This window comes from Staurois parvus, unplaced genomic scaffold, assembly GCF_062004578.1.
Source record: "Staurois parvus isolate SC_StPar_1 unplaced genomic scaffold, SC_StPar_1.0 ptg002225l, whole genome shotgun sequence".
In the NCBI taxonomy this organism is placed as follows: Eukaryota; Metazoa; Chordata; class Amphibia; order Anura; family Ranidae; genus Staurois; species Staurois parvus.
This window is the reverse complement of record NW_028320021.1, coordinates 1-17,932: the sequence shown is the minus strand read 5'-3', so window position 1 is coordinate 17,932 and position 17,932 is coordinate 1. Positions and strand designations below refer to the sequence as shown.

Below are 17,932 nucleotides of genomic sequence, written 5' to 3'. Positions count from 1 at the left end.
TGGAAAGTTCTTTCTTCAGGTTTTGTCTGGTTTAGTCAATTCTAGTGAAATGATAACAAAAAAAAATAACAAAAATCACAAATAATCCCCCGTAATGTGTCTAATATTTTTACTTCCTATAATCCCCAGCTCCATCTAGTGGCCATAAATCGGTATTTTCCTGATTGAAGTAATTCGGGAAAATATCTCTTTATGGCCACTAGACAGAGCTGACTATCATAGGAAAAAAACATATTAGACACAATATAGACCCCAAAGTATTTATACCTTTGTGATGTTATCTGCCAAATAAAATTGGTTGCGTTATTTCTTCCACTGCAACAAGGGGTGAAACAAACCCTCATATCATGGTGCTCAGGCATGTCCTTCAGACACTAGGTGCTGCATTGTGGGATATGAGAGAACTGTGCGTGGTTCCAGCATATTGGGAAGTTTGCATATGATTTGGTGTCAACAGTTGCACATGTGACTGGTGGCCATGGAGGTATGGAGCCACCATGAGATGACTATCTGCAGGAGTGACTAGAAGTCAGGGGCGGACTGACCATTGGGGAACTCAGTGGGGGTCAGTAGGGGGCCCTATGAGATGTCCCTGGTACCTTTCATAGGCTTTTTTGGGTGTGGTTTGAGTGTGGGCAAGGACACAGGGGCCCCATGATCCCCTATTGCCCAGGGGCGCCATGAGTTGTCAGTCCGCCCCTGCTAGAAGTTGTTGGTCACGTTCAACTGGACTTGTCTGTTATGTTGGAGAAGTTTTGTAGCATTTACAAGCCACTTATTTAGTTTCAATCAGTCTCAGGAATATACACCGACTTTTATATCCACACAATGTATAAACCATTCATACCTCTAGCCATCTAAGTCAATGAATTAACACCTATCTTGACTTTGTGACACCAAGGATGGGATGGTGGAACTAGAACAGGAAGGTTCCACAACTTTCATACCTCCCATCCTGTTCTTGGACAATCAACATCTCCACATTTCATGGTGATTGGATGAAGGTGTTGGTGCTCCCTGTGTGGATATAAATGTTGGGGAATCTTCCTGACACAATCAACATCATCACATTCCATGGTGATTGGATGAAGGTGTTGATGCTCCCTGTGTAGATATAAATGTTGGTGGATCTTCCTGACACAATCAACATTTCCACATTCCAAGGTGATTGGATGAAGGTGTTGGTGCTCCCTGTGTGGATATAAATGTTGGGGGATCTTCCTGACACAATCAACATCTCCACATTTCATGGTGATTGAATGAAGGTGTTGGTGCTCCCTGTGTGGATATAAATGTTGGGGGATCTTCCTGACACAATCAACATCTCCACATTTCATGGTGATTGGATGAAGGTGTTGGTGCTCCCTGTGTGGATATAAATGTTGGGGGATCTTCCTGACACAATCAACATCTCCACATTTCATGGTGATTGGATGAAGGTGTTGGTGCTCCCTGTGTAGATATAAATGTTGGGGGATCTTCCTGACACAATCAACATTTCCACATTCCATGGTGATTGGATGAAGGTGTTGATGCTCCCTGTGTGGATATAAATGTTGGGGGATCTTCCTGACACAATCAACATCTCCACATTCCATGGTGATTGGATGAAGGTGTTGGTACTCCCTGTGTGGATATAAATGTTGGGGGATCTTCCTGACACAATCAACATCTCCACATTTCATGGTGCTTGGATGAAGGTGTTGGTGCTCCCTGTGTAGATATACATGTTGGGGGATCTTCCTGTTGGTGGCCGTGGGGGTATGGAGCCACCATGAGATGACTAACTATCTTCGGGAGTGAATAGAAGTTATTGGTCAGATTCAACTGGACTTGTTCTGTAATGGTGAAGTTTTGTAGCATTTTCAAGCCACTTATTTAATTTCAATCAGTCTCAGGAACATACGCCAACAATTATATCCACACAATGTATAAACAATTCAAACCTCTAGCCAGCTAAGTCAATGAATTAACACCTATCTTGACTTTGTGACACCAAGGATGGGATGATGGAACTAGAACAGAAGGGTTCCACAACTTTCATACCTCCCATCCTGTTCTTGGACAATCAACATCTCCACATTCCATGGTGATTGGATGAAGGTGTTGGTGCTCCCTGTGTGGATATAAATGTTAAGGGATCTTCCTGACACAATCAACATCTCCACATTTCATGGTGATTGGATGAAGGTGTTGGTACTCCCTGTGTGGATATAAATGTTGGGGGATCTTCCCGACACAATCAACATCTCCACATTTCATGGTGATTGGATGAAGGTGTTGGTGCTCCCTGTGTGGATATAAATGTTGGTGGATCTTCCTGACACAATCAACATCTCCACATTTCATGGTGATTGGATGAAGGTGTTGGTGCTCCCTGTGTAGATATAAATGTTGGGGGATCTTCCTGACACAATCAACATTTCCACATTCCATGGTGATTGGATGAAGGTGTTGATGCTCCTTGTGTTGGATATAAATGTTGAGGGATCTTCCTGTTGGTGGCCATGTGGGTATGGAGCCACCATGAGATGACTAACTATCTTCAGGAGTGAATAGAAATTAAGGGTCACATTCAACTGGGCTTGTTCTGTAATGTTGGAGAGGTTTCATAGCATTTGCAAGCCACTTATTTAATTTCAATCAGTCTCAGGAACATACGCCAACTTTTATATCCACGCAATGTATAAACAATTCATACCTCTAGCCATCTAAGTCAATGAATTAAAACCTATCTTGACTTTGTGACACCAAGGATAGGATGGTGGAACTAGAACAGGAAGGTTCCACAACTTTCATACCTCCCATCCTGTTCTTGGACAATAAACATCTCCACATTCCATGGTGATTGGATGAAGGTGTTGGTGCTCCCTGTGTGGATATAAATGTTAAGGGATCTTCCTGACACAATCAACATCTCCACATTTCATGGTGATTGGATGAAGGTGTTGGTACTCCCTGTGTGGATATAAATGTTGGGGGATCTTCCTGACACAATCAACATCTCCACATTTCATGGTGATTGGATGAAGGTGTTGGTGCTCCCTGTGTGGATATAAATGTTGGGGGATCTTCCTGACACAATCAACATCTCCACATTTCATGGTGATTGGATGAAGGTATTGGTGCTCCCTGTGTAGATATAAATGTTGGGGGATCTTCCTGGCACAATCAACATCTCCACATTTCATGGTGATTAGATGAAGGTGTTGGTGCTCCCTGTGTGGATATAAATGTTGGGGTATCTTCCTGTTGGTGGCCGTGGGGGTATGGAGCCACCATGAGATGACTAACTATCTTCGGGAGTGAATAGAAGTTATTGGTCAGATTCAACTGGACTTGTTCTGTAATGGTGAAGTTTTGTAGCATTTTCAAGCCACTTATTTAATTTCAATCAGTCTCAGGAACATACGCCAACAATTATATCCACACAATGTATAAACAATTCAACCCTCTAGCCAGCTAAGTCAATGAATTAACACCTATCTTGACTTTGTGACACCAAGGATGGGATGATGGAACTAGAACAGAAGGGTTCCACAACTTTCATACCTCCCATCCTGTTCTTGGACAATCAACATCTCCACATTCCATGGTGATTGGATGAAGGTGTTGGTGCTCCCTGTGTGGATATAAATGTTGGGGGATCTTCCTGTTGGTGGCCGTGGGGGTATGGAGCCACCATGAGATGACTAACTATCTTCAGGAGTGACTAGAAGTTATTGGTCAGATTCAACTGGACTTGTTCTGTAATGTTGGAGAAGTTTTGTAGCATTTGCAAGCATCCTGTTCTTGGACAATCAACATCTCCACATTCCATGGTGATTGGATGAAGGTGTTGGTGCTCCTTGTGTGAATTTAAATGTTGGGGGATCTTCCTGACACTGAATAGAACTGAGTAGCTCAGTCTTAGACAATACAGAACAAGTCCAGTTGAACCTGACCAAGTACTACTAGATTTACCATGACCTGGATGTATGAAATATATGAGAGCCTTCACACACCTACACTCACTGGCCACTTTTTTTTAGGTCCACCTGTTCAATTGCTTGGTAACCCAAATTGCTAATCAGCCGATCACATGGCAACAACTCAATCCCTTTAGGCATCTAGATGTGGCGTAGACGACGTGCTGATGTTCAAACCGAGCATCAGAATGGGGAAGAAAGGGGACTTTGAACGTGGCATGGTTGTTGGTGCCAGACGGGCTGGACTGAGCATTTCCAAAACTGCTTAAATACTGACATTTTCACGCACAACCATCTCTTGGATTTACAGAGAATGGTCCGAAAAAGAGAAGATATCCAATGAGCGGCAGTTGTGTGGAGGAAAATGCCTTGTTGATGTCAGAGGTCAGAGGAGAATGGGCAGACTGGTTCCAGATAATAGAAAGGCAACTCAGACAACCACTCATGACAACCAAGGTATGCAGAATACCATCTCTGAACACACAACACATGGAACCTTGAAGAAGATGGGCTACAGCAGCAGAAGACCACACCGGGTGCCACTCCTGTCAGCTACGAACAGGAAACGGAGGCTACAATTCGCACAGGCTCACCAAAATTGGACACCAGAAGATTGGAAAAACATTGTCTGGTCTGAGGAGTCTCAATTTCCCTAGAGATGGTTGTGCATGAAAATCCCAGTAGATCAGCAATTTTTGAAATACTTAGACCAGCCTGTCTGTCGCCAACAACCATGCCATGTTCAAAGTCACTTAAATCCCCTTTCTTCCCCATTCTGATGCTCAGTTTGAGCTTCAGCAAGTTGTCTTCACCACATCTAGATGCCTAAATGGATTGAGTTGCTGCCATGTGATTGGCTGATTAGTGTGTTACCTAATAAAGTGGCCGGTGAGTGTATCTGCACGAGTAATCTGGTTTGCATCACCTTGTCACAGGCTCTTTTTAAAGAGGTGTGCTCTGTGTTAGTGGGGTTTTGTTTTGGGGGGATGCTCTATGTTATAGAGGTGCAATCTATAATTGAGGAGTGTTCAGGTTGCTCTTGGTTAGGGGTTATTATTGAGTGGTGGGATCTCATATCTTCCATGTAACAACTTTTAGGAGAAGAATCTCAGCTTTGCCAAGAAAAGATGGATGCTCTGCGGGTCCGGTATATTATCGTAGCTCAGAGCGCTGGTGATATGCTCCAGCGAACAGAACAAACATTGCAGGCACAGAACACCTGGACCCTTCCCAGGAGGACATTTCCTTGTGGCTGGGCCGTATGGAGAAGGTGGCGTCTTCTGCGAGTGGGGAAGGTGATGGAGAACGCAGCATGCTGAGCAACAGCGACAAGGAAAAGGTGGGTGACCATTAACTAGTAAGGGGGGTTCACCTTCTTGTTATGACTGTCCTGACTTTCTCCATCTTGGTTTTAGCTGGATCAGGTTGTATTGACCGAGTTATCTCATCTTCGAAACGCTGAGCGACGCCTGGAGGAGCTGAACCGAGTCACGCTGGATGTGGAGACCCTACAGGCGCAGATGAGAGATCATAAGGTGAGGAAGGTGGGCAGGCCTGGGACGAGTCTGCAGGGAAGTTGTTACAGGTTATAGGGGGGAACATCATCTTCTATGTACATGCTTGGACCAAAGCAATGGCTTTTTCTCTCCCTCTGACAGCTGCTGGCGGTGGATGTTCTACAACACTGTGGCATCACTGAAAGGCTCTTGGGTATCTCCGACATTCTTCTCACTCTGTGCCCGAGGGCCACCCAGGAGAGGCTGCAGGTGAGGAAGGTGTAAATTATTATTATAATACAGGATTTTTTGTGCAGAGCTTTACAATATAAAGGGGGACAGTACAATTACTATACAGCTCAATACAGAAGACATAGGAGGGCCCCACTCATGGAGCTTACAATCTAAAGGGAGATGGGACAAAAGGTAACAGCTGCAGAGGATGATCTGATAGAGGTGGCTCAAGTATGGCTTTTTAGGTGGAGGTGTTATAGGCTTTCCTGAATAAATGAGTTTTTACTAGGGTAGGGAGTTCAAGAGGATGGGAGAGGTTCTGGAAAAGACCTGGAGGCCAACATGGGAGGAGGTAACAAGGGAGCTAGATAGAAAGATGTCTTGGAAGGAGTGGAGAGGACAATTTGGGTGATATCTGCAGATAAGGTTGGTGATATAGCGGGGGGTGATGTTATGGATGTAAATACCCAGAATCTCCATTCTTCCCACCTTTGTTCCATCTGGTCTTTTCCACTAATATGAAGGTTATAGTGTATTTTGAAAGGACCGTATTTAAAGCCAACTCTTACCCCATTTTATGTCTACCATGTGGCACAGACTGGCACAGCCCTCAGCAATGTTCTTAAGGGATGAATGTCAACACGGTTATTTTTGCCTCTTCCTATCTTCCTCATCGTGGAGATCCCCATGACATAATTGGCCATATATGACGTGGTTGGCTTGGTGGCAGGTTTTTCCTCTGTCAATGGACATCTGGCATCATGATTGGGTCCACAGACCCTCTCAAGCACCGGGACAGGGCTGTGGGGAAGAGGCCTTTGTCCTAATCAATAGAGTGCTTTGCCAGGGGGGTCCCCCCATGGCAGGATACTTTTCACCTTCCCCCCTTTGTTGGAGGCATGTGGCCAGTTATGGTTCAGGAGGGGGTCTAGGATAAGGCTCTGTTGTAGATGAATGTTATTTCAAGATTCTACAGAAGCCTTGTATTTTTATGAATGAATACAAGGCTATCTCTGATTGGTGTAGATCATGATGTCATCCACTCACCTCTCATCCAATCAAAGTGTTTTTCACAAGAAGATGTTTTCTGACATTACATTGTGTGATTGATTTGGATGGGAATAACACTTCATGAAATTTGTCTTGTTTGTGCCCCCCTGCCCCCCGCAGGCATCTCTAGAGTCCCTGAAGGATAAGTGTCCCCAGATAGCAGCCCAGGTGACCTCCTCGCCTGCTGCCCTGGAGCACACCCTCGCCATGCTTGCCCAGTTTTCAGAAGCCGAGGAGGAGCTACTGCCCTGGATAGAAGAGACAGAGTCTGACCTTCCGCAAAGATCTCCAAACTGCGGCCTCTCTGGAGATTTCAGGGAGCAGCAAGAGAGACTGCAGGTGAGAGCGAGACCCCTGATGTACAGTATGGGGTGATGTTCATGGGTGCAATATACAATCTGCCGTTTCCTGGGAGGATGACTCCTACAATATACAACCTGTCCTTCCTGGAAGGGTAACCCTTACAACATACAACCTGCCCATTCCCGGGATCCATTTCCCCAACTGTCCACCCAGAGCCTCTGGTTTATAGACCGGATACATCCTAAATATAGAGCCATTTATCCAACTGTCCACCCAGAGCCTCTGGTTTATAGACCGGATACATCCTAAATATAGAGCCATTTATCCAACTGTCCATCCAGAGCCTCTGGTTTATAGACCGGATACGTCCTAAATATAGAGCCATTTATCCAACTGTCCATCCAGAGCCTCTGGTTTATAGACTGGATACATCCTAAATATAGAACCATTTATCCAACTGTCCATCCAGAGCCTCTTGTTTATTGACCGGATACATCCTAAATATAGAACCATTTATCCAACCGTCCATCCAGAGCCTCTTGTTTATTGACTGGATACATCCTAAATATAGAACCATTTATCCAACTGTCCATCCAGAGCCTCTTGTTTATTGACCGGATACATCCTAAATATAGAACCATTTATCCAACCGTCCATCCAGAGCCTCTTGTTTATTGACTGGATACATCCTAAATATAGAACCATTTATCCAACTGTCCATCCAGAGCCTCTGGTTTATAGACCGGATACGTCCTAAATATAAAACCATTTATCCAACTGTGCACCCAGAGCCTCTGGTTTATAGACCGGATACATCCTAAATATAGAGCCATTTATCCAACTGTCCATCCAGAGCCTCTGGTTTATAGACTGGATACATCGTAAATATAGAGCCATTTATCCAACTGTTCATCCAGAGCCTCTGGTTTATAGACCGGATACATCCTAAATATAGAGCCATTTATCCAACCGTCCATCCAGAGCCTCTTGTTTATTGACCGGATGCATCCTAAATATAGAACCATTTATCCAACCGTCCATCCAGAGCCTCTTGTTTATTGACTGGATACATCCTAAATATAGAACCATTTATCCAACTGTCCATCCAGAGCCTCTGGTTTATAGACCGGATACATCCTAAATATAGAACCATTTATCCAACCGTCCATCCAGAGCCTCTTGTTTATTGACTGGATACATCCTAAATATAAAACCATTTATCCAACTGTGCACCCAGAGCCTCTGGTTTATAGACCGGATACATCCTAAATATAGAGCCATTTATCCAACTGTCCATCCAGAGCCTCTGGTTTATAGACTGGATACATCGTAAATATAGAGCCATTTATCCAACTGTTCATCCAGAGCCTCTGGTTTATAGACTGGATACATCCTAAATATAGAGCCATTTATCCAACTGTCCATCCAGAGCCTCTGGTTTATAGACTGGATACATCGTAAATATAGAGCCATTTATCCAACTGTTCATCCAGAGCCTCTGGTTTATAGACTGGATACATCGTAAATATAGAGCCATTTATCCAACTGTCCATCCAGAGCCTCTGGTTTATAGACCGGATACATCCTAAATATAGAGCCATTTATCCAACGGTATACCCATAGTTGTTGGTTTATAGACTGAATACATCCAAAACATAGAGCCATTTACTTCTGTTTGTTGGTCATTGTACCAGGCTCTGCGGGAGGTGGTTGCTGAACATAAACCGCTTGTCACCAAACTACACCGAGTCGCCTGTAAGCTGTCTGAGTTGTGTCCAGAGGAGAGTTCTGTATTCCAGCAGAGATTTGAGAATGCAGAAAAGCGGTATTGTGCCATTCGGGAGGCTGTCCGCCAAGCAGCTGCTGTCCTTGAGGATACCGTTCCCCGATACAGCCAGGTCAGTTGTCTGTGCAGTTTTCTTCATTTTCTGCAATAATCTCCCAACACCAACCAAAAACCTAATTCTTTCCAGAACTGTCTGGTATGTCTGACTTGTGTTCTACCTATCTAATGTGTGGTTCTCCATAGCCATAAAGTAAGCAGCCAAGTTTTGTACCCTTCCCTATAGATCAGCGAGAGAATAGATATGATGTCGGAGAGCTTGGAGCGGCTCAGGGACCGGATGCAGATCTCTACATCTGTGCGCGGGGAGCCCTCTCGGATTCGGGAACAGCTGCAAGAAAACTCTCAAGTTCAAGCTGAGCTGGAGAAACTGGGAGTCGCTGTGGAGAACATCAGCAAACAGGGCAGTGAGCTGGCTTCCAGCCTTCCAGATGATGCTAAAGAGTCACAAGGTATTTATTCTCTCGATAAGAGGTTTTCAAATGCAAGGCCTTTGCTTCCCTTCTTCTGGACCTTCAGCCAGCTGCAGATTCCCTAATGTCCCACAATGCCTCCTACTGTAGCTCCCATAGTGCTCCTCAACCTTCCATTTGGGCCTGTAGTGCCCTTCAGTCTCCCACAGTGCCCCTAGATGCCCACAGCACCCACCCACCCACCCAACCTCCTACAGTGCCACTCATCACCTTGCAGTTCCCCCTAGCTTGCTGCAGAGCCTCCAGTTCCCCCATAAAAAAACAGTTATGTTTTACTACCCAAGCCTGCATATCATAACTTGTAGGCTTATACCTCTAAGAGCTTGGAGGAGCTCATTTGCAGCTTTCTCTTAATTTTTTTTTTTCCAGCGCCTGGCCTCCATACATTTAAGGCAGAAGAGCAGGCAGAAAGCACCTGTATAACCACATGCCGCCCAGCCACTGTAGAAACACGGTGGCAGGGTGGCACGGCTGAGAAAAACCACGTTTTAAAACCTTTCCCGCCAATCACGGCCGCGGATGTCAGTCGTCGGGTCACAGCCGGTCGTTACCGGCTGTGTCCCGGTGATTAGCGGCAATCACTGACAGAGAGCAGGGCTGCAATAGCTCTGCTCTCTGTCAGTTCCCTGACAGCTCCTGACATGCTGAGCCAGAGAGAAGAGGTTATCTCTCCTGATCAGCTGTCCCCTGTGCAGTACACCCCCGCCCCCTAGTAAAACACTCCCCTCACACAGATAACCCTTTCAGTAAATAATAAAGTTAACCCCTTAATCCCCAGTGCCATTAGTACAGTGTCAGTGTTTTTTTTTGCACTGATCACTGTATTGGTGTCACTGGGGTTGTCAGTGACCCCAAGTCAGTTCCCCCCCCCAGTGTCAGAATGTTTGCCGCAGTCCTGCCATAAGTCACTGATCGCCGCCATTATTAGTATAAAAAAAAATTAAAAATCCCAGTATCTTTCCCGCCATTTGTAAACGCTATAACTTTCACGTAAACCAATTAATTTACACGTATTGGGTTTTTTTTTAGCAAAGACATGTCACAGAATACATTTTGGCAGAAATTTATGACTAAATTTGATTTTTTAATTTTTTTTTACTGGACATGTTTTATAGCAAAAAGTCCAAAATATTGTTTTTTTTTCCTCAAAATTGTCAGCCTTTTTTTTTATAGCGCAAAAATAAAAACCGCAAAAACGGCGATCAAATACCACCGAAGGAAAGCTCTATTTGTGTGAAAAAAAATTATGTAAATTTCATTTATGTACCGTATTGCATGACCGCGCAATTGTCCGTTAAACTAGCGCAGCGCTGTATAGCAGAAAAATGGCGTAAATTGCAGTATCTATACCATCGTTTGTAGACGCTATAACTGTCACACAAAGCAATCAATATACACTCATTGGGATTTTTTTTACCAAAAACATGGAGCAGAATACATTTTGGCCTAAATTTATAACCAACTTTGAGTTTACTATATATTTTTTATAGCTGAAAGTAAAAAATATTGTTTTTCTTCAAAATTTTTGGTATTTTTTTGTTTATAGTGTGAAAAATAAAAAGCGCAGAGGTGATCAAATACCACCAAAAGAAAGCTCTATTTGTGTGAAAAAAAGGACATAAATTTCATTTGGGTGCAGCACTGCATGACCGCGCAATTATCAGTTGAATTAGTGCAGCGCCGAGTAGCAAAAAGAGGCGTGGTCATTAAGGGGGGTAAATCCTCTGGAGGTCAAGTGGTTAAATACTTGACTCTAAACCTAACTGTAACCTCCAACCTCTCATCCTCAGTCAAGATCTGCTTCCCAATCTCCAGTGAATCCAACCCTAACCCTCAACCAACTGCTGTTTCCTATCTCTCATTCTAACGCTTGACTTACCTCTATCGTCTAACCCTTTACCTAGACCCTTGAATGTATCCCCAGCCCCCAACTGTAGCACGATTCCTAATCTAGCCCTAAAATGCAACCTCTCATTTTAAAGATTTACACCTGCTCCTGATTTCTAACCCTCAAACAAAACCTAAACATTTCTAACCAAATTCTTAGCACAAAACTGTTGCACCGGCACAACCATAATTCTAACCATAAACTAGGCATTTTTGGTAAGTTTGTAGCCTTCAGTCAACTTTTGACTGCAAATGTCTACTAGTTTCTAATAACTAGAGATGAGCGAATTTTTCAAAAATTCGATTCGCCTGATTTGCCGAATTTTCCGAAAAAATTCAATTCGATTCGAATATATTCGCTGCGAATTTAACTTATAAAAAGGGTTTCTAGGCTTCAGAGAGCCTTTATATTAGTGCAGAACACTGTACCTTTAATTTAAATGCCCTTGGAGTCTGCTGGGGAAGAGAAATAATACTGTCAGTCAGTATGACATGCAGATGAGTGCCGTCGATCTTAGAATCACCGCACACTTCACTCATTTGGGCAGTCACGGGGCCAAAGAAGAAGAAGGAGAAGAAGAAGAAGAAGAATGAAAAGAATGAAAAGAAGAAGAAGAAGAATGAAAAGAATGAAAAGAAGAAGAAGAAGAATGAAAAGAATGAAAAGAAGAATGAAAAGAATGAGAAGAAGAATGAAAAGAATGAAAAGAAGAATGAAAAGAATGAAAAGAAGAATGAAAATAAGAAGAAGAATGAAAAGAAGAATGAAAAGAAGAATGAAAAGAAGAAGAAGAATGAAAAGAAGAATGAAAAGAAGAATGAAAATAAGAAGAAGAATGAAAAGAAGAATGAAAAGAATGAAAAGAAGAATGAAAATAAGAAGAAGAATGAAAATAAGAATGAAAAGAATGAAAAGAAGAATGAAAAGAATGAAAAGAAGAATGAAAAGAAGAAGAAGAATGAAAAGAAGAATGAAAAGAAGAAGAAGAATGAAAATAAGAAGAAGAATGAAAAGAAGAATGAAAAGAATGAAAAGAAGAATGAAAAGAAGAATGAAAATAAGAAGAAGAATGAAAAGAAGAATGAAAATAATGAAAAGAAGAATGAAAAGAATGACAAGAAGAATGAAAAGAAGAATGAAAAGAAGAAGAAGAATGAAAAGAAGAATGAAAAGAATGAAAAGAAGAATGAAAATAAGAAGAAGAATGAAAAGAAGAATGAAAAGAATGAAAAGAAGAATGAAAAGAATGAAAAGAAGAATGAAAATAAGAAGAAGAAGAATGAAAATAAGAATAATTCCAGTAAAGCAAAAAGTGTATATGCAGAGTTCCTCTATTTCTGACAGTTCTCTGACAGTTCTTTCACATTTCCAGCGATTGAAACATTGTATCTATTTGTTTCCTAATAAAAACATCTGTATCCTAAATGGAAACAAATAGATACAATGTTTCAACCGCTGGAAATGTGAAGGAACTGTCAGACAGCTGTCAGAAATAGCGGAGCTCTCTGCAGGGACATTTTTGCCGGCTGTAGAAGGGATGAAAACGGCCGATCAGGAAAAATTCGATTCGACCATCCGAAGTTGGCAAAAATTCGGATTCGATGCGAATCGAATTTTTCCTGAAATTCGAAACGAATTCCACTTCGCCTGATTCGATTCGCTCATCTCTACTAATAACCAAATGACCTACAATGGGGTGGCTATCCATCAAAATCATTTTAGTGCCAGTCAAAAAATCAGGACCGTCCATGCCATGTACACTCACTGGCCACTTTATTAGGTCCACTTTCCTAGTTCCAGGCTGGACTTCCTTTTGCCTTCATTCTCCTTGGCAAATATTCAACAAGCTGTTGGAAACATTCCTCAGAGATTTTGGCCCATATTGACTTGATAGCTTCACGCAGTTGCTGTAGATTTGTGGGCTGCACATCTATGAAGCGAATCTCCCGTTCCTCCACATCCCAAAGGTACTCTATTGGACTGAGATCTGGTGACTGTGAAGATCATTGGAGTGCAGTGATCTCATTGTCATGTTCAAGAAACCAGTGTGAGATGATTCGAGCTTTGTGACATAATGCATTATCCTGCTGGAAGGAGCCATCAGAAGATGAGGACACTGACACACGGTGTGGTCTTCTGCTGCTGTAGCCCATCTGCTTCAAGGTTCGATATGTTGTGCGCTCAGAGATGGTATTCTGCATACCTTGGTCATAATGAGTGATTATGTGAGTTACTGTTGCCTTTTTGTCATCTCCAACCTGTCTGCCTATTCTCCTCTGGCCTTTGACATCAACAAGGCATTTTTCGTCCACACAACTGACGCTCACTGGATATTTTCTCTTTTGCGGACCATTCTTTGTAAACCCTAGAGATGGTTGTGTGTGAAAATCCCAGTAAATTAGCAGTTTTTGAAATACTCAGACCAGCCCGACTGGAACCAACAGCCATGCCACATTCAAAGTCACCTAAATCCCCTTTCTTCCCCATTCTGATGCTCGGTTTGAACTTCAGCAAGTTGTCTAGATGCCTAAATGCATTGAGTTGCTGCCATGTGATTGGCATGATCCAGTGAGCGGCAGTTGTGTGGAGGCAAATGCCTTGTTGATGTCAGAAGTCAGAGGAGAATGGGCAGACTGGTTCCAGATAATAGAAAGGCAACTCAGATAACCACTCGTTACAACCAAGGTATGCAGAATACCATCTCTGAACGCACAACACATGGAACCTTGAAGAAGATGGGCTACAGCAGCAGAAGACCACACCGGGTGCCACTCCTGTCAGCTAAGAACAGGAAACGGAGGCTACAATTCGCACAGGCTCGCCAAAACTGGACACCAGAAGAAGAAGGAAAAACGTTGCCTGGTCTGATGAGTCTCGATTTCCCTAGAGATGGTTGTGCGTGAAACTCCCAGTAGATCGGCAGTTTTTGAAATACTCAGACCAGCCCGTCTGGAACCAACAACCATGCCACGTTCAAAGTCAATTAAATCCCATTTCTTCCCCATTCTGATGCTCAGTTTGAACTTCAGCAAGTTGTCTAGATCAGTGGTCGGCAAGCCGCGGCTCGCGAGCCACATGCGGCTCTTTACCCACTCTAATGCGGCTCTTCTGTGTGTCGGGCGCCCGCTCCCCTCCCTCCTCTCGGTCGGCCGCACCCCTGCCTCCTCTCGGTCGGCCGCCCCAAAAGTCCGCGCGGACCTTTTAATCCGGCCCGCGGATGTGGCTGTCAGGATGTGTGTAGGCGGGGCAGCATGACGAACGTGAGGGGAGGGGAGCTAGGCTCCTCTCACAGTCCGCCCTGAAGACCCGAACGGCGCAGGAAGACAGCGAGAGGAACGCGCGGAGCAAAGGTAAGTGAATTGATACGGGGGACTTGGCTTACTAGAAGGGGGGGGAATAGTACTGTGGGGGATGAAATACTATATGAGGGATGAATTACTATATGAGGGATGAAATACTATATGGGGGGATGAAATACTATACGGGGGATAAATTACTATACGGGGGATGAATTACTATGGGGGATGAATTACTATATGGGGGATGAATTACTATGGGGGATGAATTACTATGGGGGATGAATTACTATATGGGGGATGAATTACTATATGGGGGATGAATTACTATAGGGGATGAATTACTATATGGGGGATGAAATACTATATGGGGGGATGAAATACTATATGAGGGATGAAATACTATATGAGGGATGAAATACTATATGAGGGATGAAATACTATATGGGGGATGAAATACTATATGAGGGATGAAATACTATACGGGGGATGAATTACTATACGGGGGATGAATTACTATGGGGGATGAATTACTATATGAGGGATGAAATACTATATGGGGGGATGAAATACTATATGAGGGATGAAATACTATATGAGGGATGAAATACTATATGAGGGATGAAATACTATATGGGGGATGAAATACTATATGAGGGATGAAATACTATACGGGGGATGAATTACTATACGGGGGATGAATTACTATGGGGGATGAATTACTATATGGGGGATGAATTACTATGGGGGATGAATTACTATATGGGGGATGAATTACTATATGGGGGATGAATTACTATATGGGGGATGAATTACTATGGGGGATGAATTACTATGGGGGATGAATTACGATGGGGGATGAATTACTATATGGGGGATGAATTACTATGGGGGATGAATTACTATGGGGGATGAATTACACTATGGGGGATGAATTACTATAGGGGGGATGAATTACTATATGGGGGATGAATTACTATGGGGGATGAATTACTATATGGGGGATGAATTACTATGGGGGATGAATTACTATATGGGGGATGAATTACTATGGGGGATGAATTACTATATGGGAGATGTATTTTCAGTTTTAAAAATGTGGCTCTCAAAATAAATTTCAATCATGGTTTTGGCGAGATTTGGCTCAGTTGAAAAAAAAGGTTGCCCACCACTGGTCTAGATGCCTAAATGCATTGAGTTGCTGCCATGCGATTGGCTGATTAACAATTTGTGTTACCAAGCAATTGAACAGGTGGACCTAATAAAGTGGCCGGTGAGTGTATGGCCAGCATAACCCTCAGCCCAACACTAACCACTTTTAACCTCTAAACCAATTCCCTAACCCTAAACATATCAAGTAGAATATTCCCATCACACATTTTTCTGGAAAGCAAGTGAGTGCTGTAACAGCTACTAGCTGGGAACTCATGTCAACACAAATAGCATACATCATCACCGCATCAATCTTCAGAATAATGTTCAACCATTAAAATGATCACATCACCGCAGCAACAAAAATGTTTTGGGGCCATGCAGGACCCCTTTATATGACATGATATCACATGCCTGATGAAGAGGTCCTGTGTGGCCCTGAAACTTAGTGGTATTACTGCTATGATGTGATCACTTTAATCAACATTTGGTTGGAGGGTATTCTGAAAATCCACGGGATGCTGGCAATAGATGCTTTAACCCTATACACAACCCATGCCTTGCACCTACAGTTAGGTCCATATGTATTTGGACACAGGCACAATTTTAGATTTTTTTCAGGTATTTGTCAAAACATATTCAAGCTATAGTTCTGTAATGAATATGGGTGGACAGTGTGCACTCTCTGGTGTAATTTGAGGGTATGTACATCCAAATCGGAGGAAGGGTTTAGGAATTACAGCTCTTAAGAGTAGCCATCCCCCCTTTTTCAAGGGACCAAAAGTAATTGGACAAATGAATAGAATCATAAATAAAATTTTTAATATTTTGTTGAGAATCCTTTACTTGGAATGACTGCCTGAAGTCTATAACCCATGGACATGACCAAAGACGGGGTTTTCTCCTTTCTGGTGCTTTGCCTGAAGTCTGTAACCCATGGACATGACCAAAGACTGGGTTTCCTCCTTCCTGATGCTTTGCCTGAAGTCTGGAACCCATGGACATGACCAAAGACTGGATTTCCTCCTTTCTGATGCTTAGCCTGAAGTCTGTAACCCATGGACATGACCAAAGACTGGGTTTCCTCCTTTCTGATGCTTTGCCTGAAGCTTGGAACCCATGGACATGACCAAAGACTGGGTTTCCTCCTTCCTGATGCTTTGCCTGAAGTCTCTAACCCATGGACACGACCAAAGACTGGGTTTCCTCCTTTCTGATGCTTTGCCTGAAGTCTGTAACCCATGGACATGACCAAAGACTGGGTTTCCTCCTTTCTGATGCTTTGCCTGAAGCCTGGAACCCATGGACACGACCAAAGACTGGGTTTCCACATTTCTGATGCTTTGCCTGAAGTCTGGAACCCATGGACATGACCAAAGACTAGGTTTCCTCCTTTCTGATGCGTTGCCAGGCTCTAGGAAAGAAGGGAAAGGGGGGAATACGAGTGAAACCTTTAATTACATCAAGGATGTACAGTTGCAAGAAAAAGTATGTGAACCCCGTGGGATTACGTGGAGTTTTGCATGAATCGGGCATAAAATGTGCTCTGAACGTCATCTAAGTCACAACAATAGAAGAACACAGTCTGCTGAACATAATACTACACAAACATTAGATGTTGCCATGGTTTAATTGCACATAACATGTAAACATTCACAGTGCAGGGAGGAAAAAGTATGTGAAGCCCTAGCTTAATGACTTCTCCCAGAGCTAATTGGAGCCAGGAGTGAGCCAACCTTGACTCCAATCAGTGTGATGATATTGGATGTGTTGCTGACAGCTGTACTGCCCTTAAAAAACACACTGGTTTACTGGTTTCAAGAAGCACTGTCTGATGTGAACCATGCCTCACAGAAAAGAGCTCTCAGAAGACCTACGATCAAGAATTGTTGACTTGCATGAAGCTGGAAAGGGTTACAAAAGTTTCTCCAAAAGCCTTGATGTTCATGTGTCCACGGTAAGACAGACTGTCTACAAATGGAGAAAGTTTAGCACTGTTGCTACTCTCCCTAGGCATGGTCGTCCTGTAAAAATGACTGCAAGAGCACAGCGCAGAATGCTGCATGAGGTAAAGAAGAATCCCAGAGTGTCAGCTAAAGACCTACAGAAATCTCTGGCACATGCTAACATTTTTGTTGACACATCTACAATAAGGAAAACATTAAACAAGAATGGAGTACATGGGAGGACACCACGGAGGAAGCCATTGCTGTCCAGAAAGAATATTGC

General features: G+C 43.2%; 1 protein-coding gene across 1 annotated transcript in view; it reads left to right on the top strand.

Annotated features, from left to right (window-relative positions):
• The window catches only part of LOC149431526 (microtubule-actin cross-linking factor 1, isoforms 6/7-like), a 98,553-nt gene extending 88,174 nt beyond the window's left edge, over positions 1-10,379 (top strand). Inside the window, 7 exon segments of the mRNA XM_089665510.1 lie at positions 5,067-5,174; positions 5,177-5,307; positions 5,384-5,503; positions 5,627-5,734; positions 6,869-7,087; positions 8,746-8,949; positions 9,121-10,379. Of these exon segments, the coding sequence (XP_089521636.1) occupies positions 5,067-5,174; positions 5,177-5,307; positions 5,384-5,503; positions 5,627-5,734; positions 6,869-7,087; positions 8,746-8,949; positions 9,121-9,432 (1,202 nt within the window). The 3' untranslated portion in view covers positions 9,433-10,379.
• Positions 10,380-17,932: the final 7,553 nt, after the last annotated feature.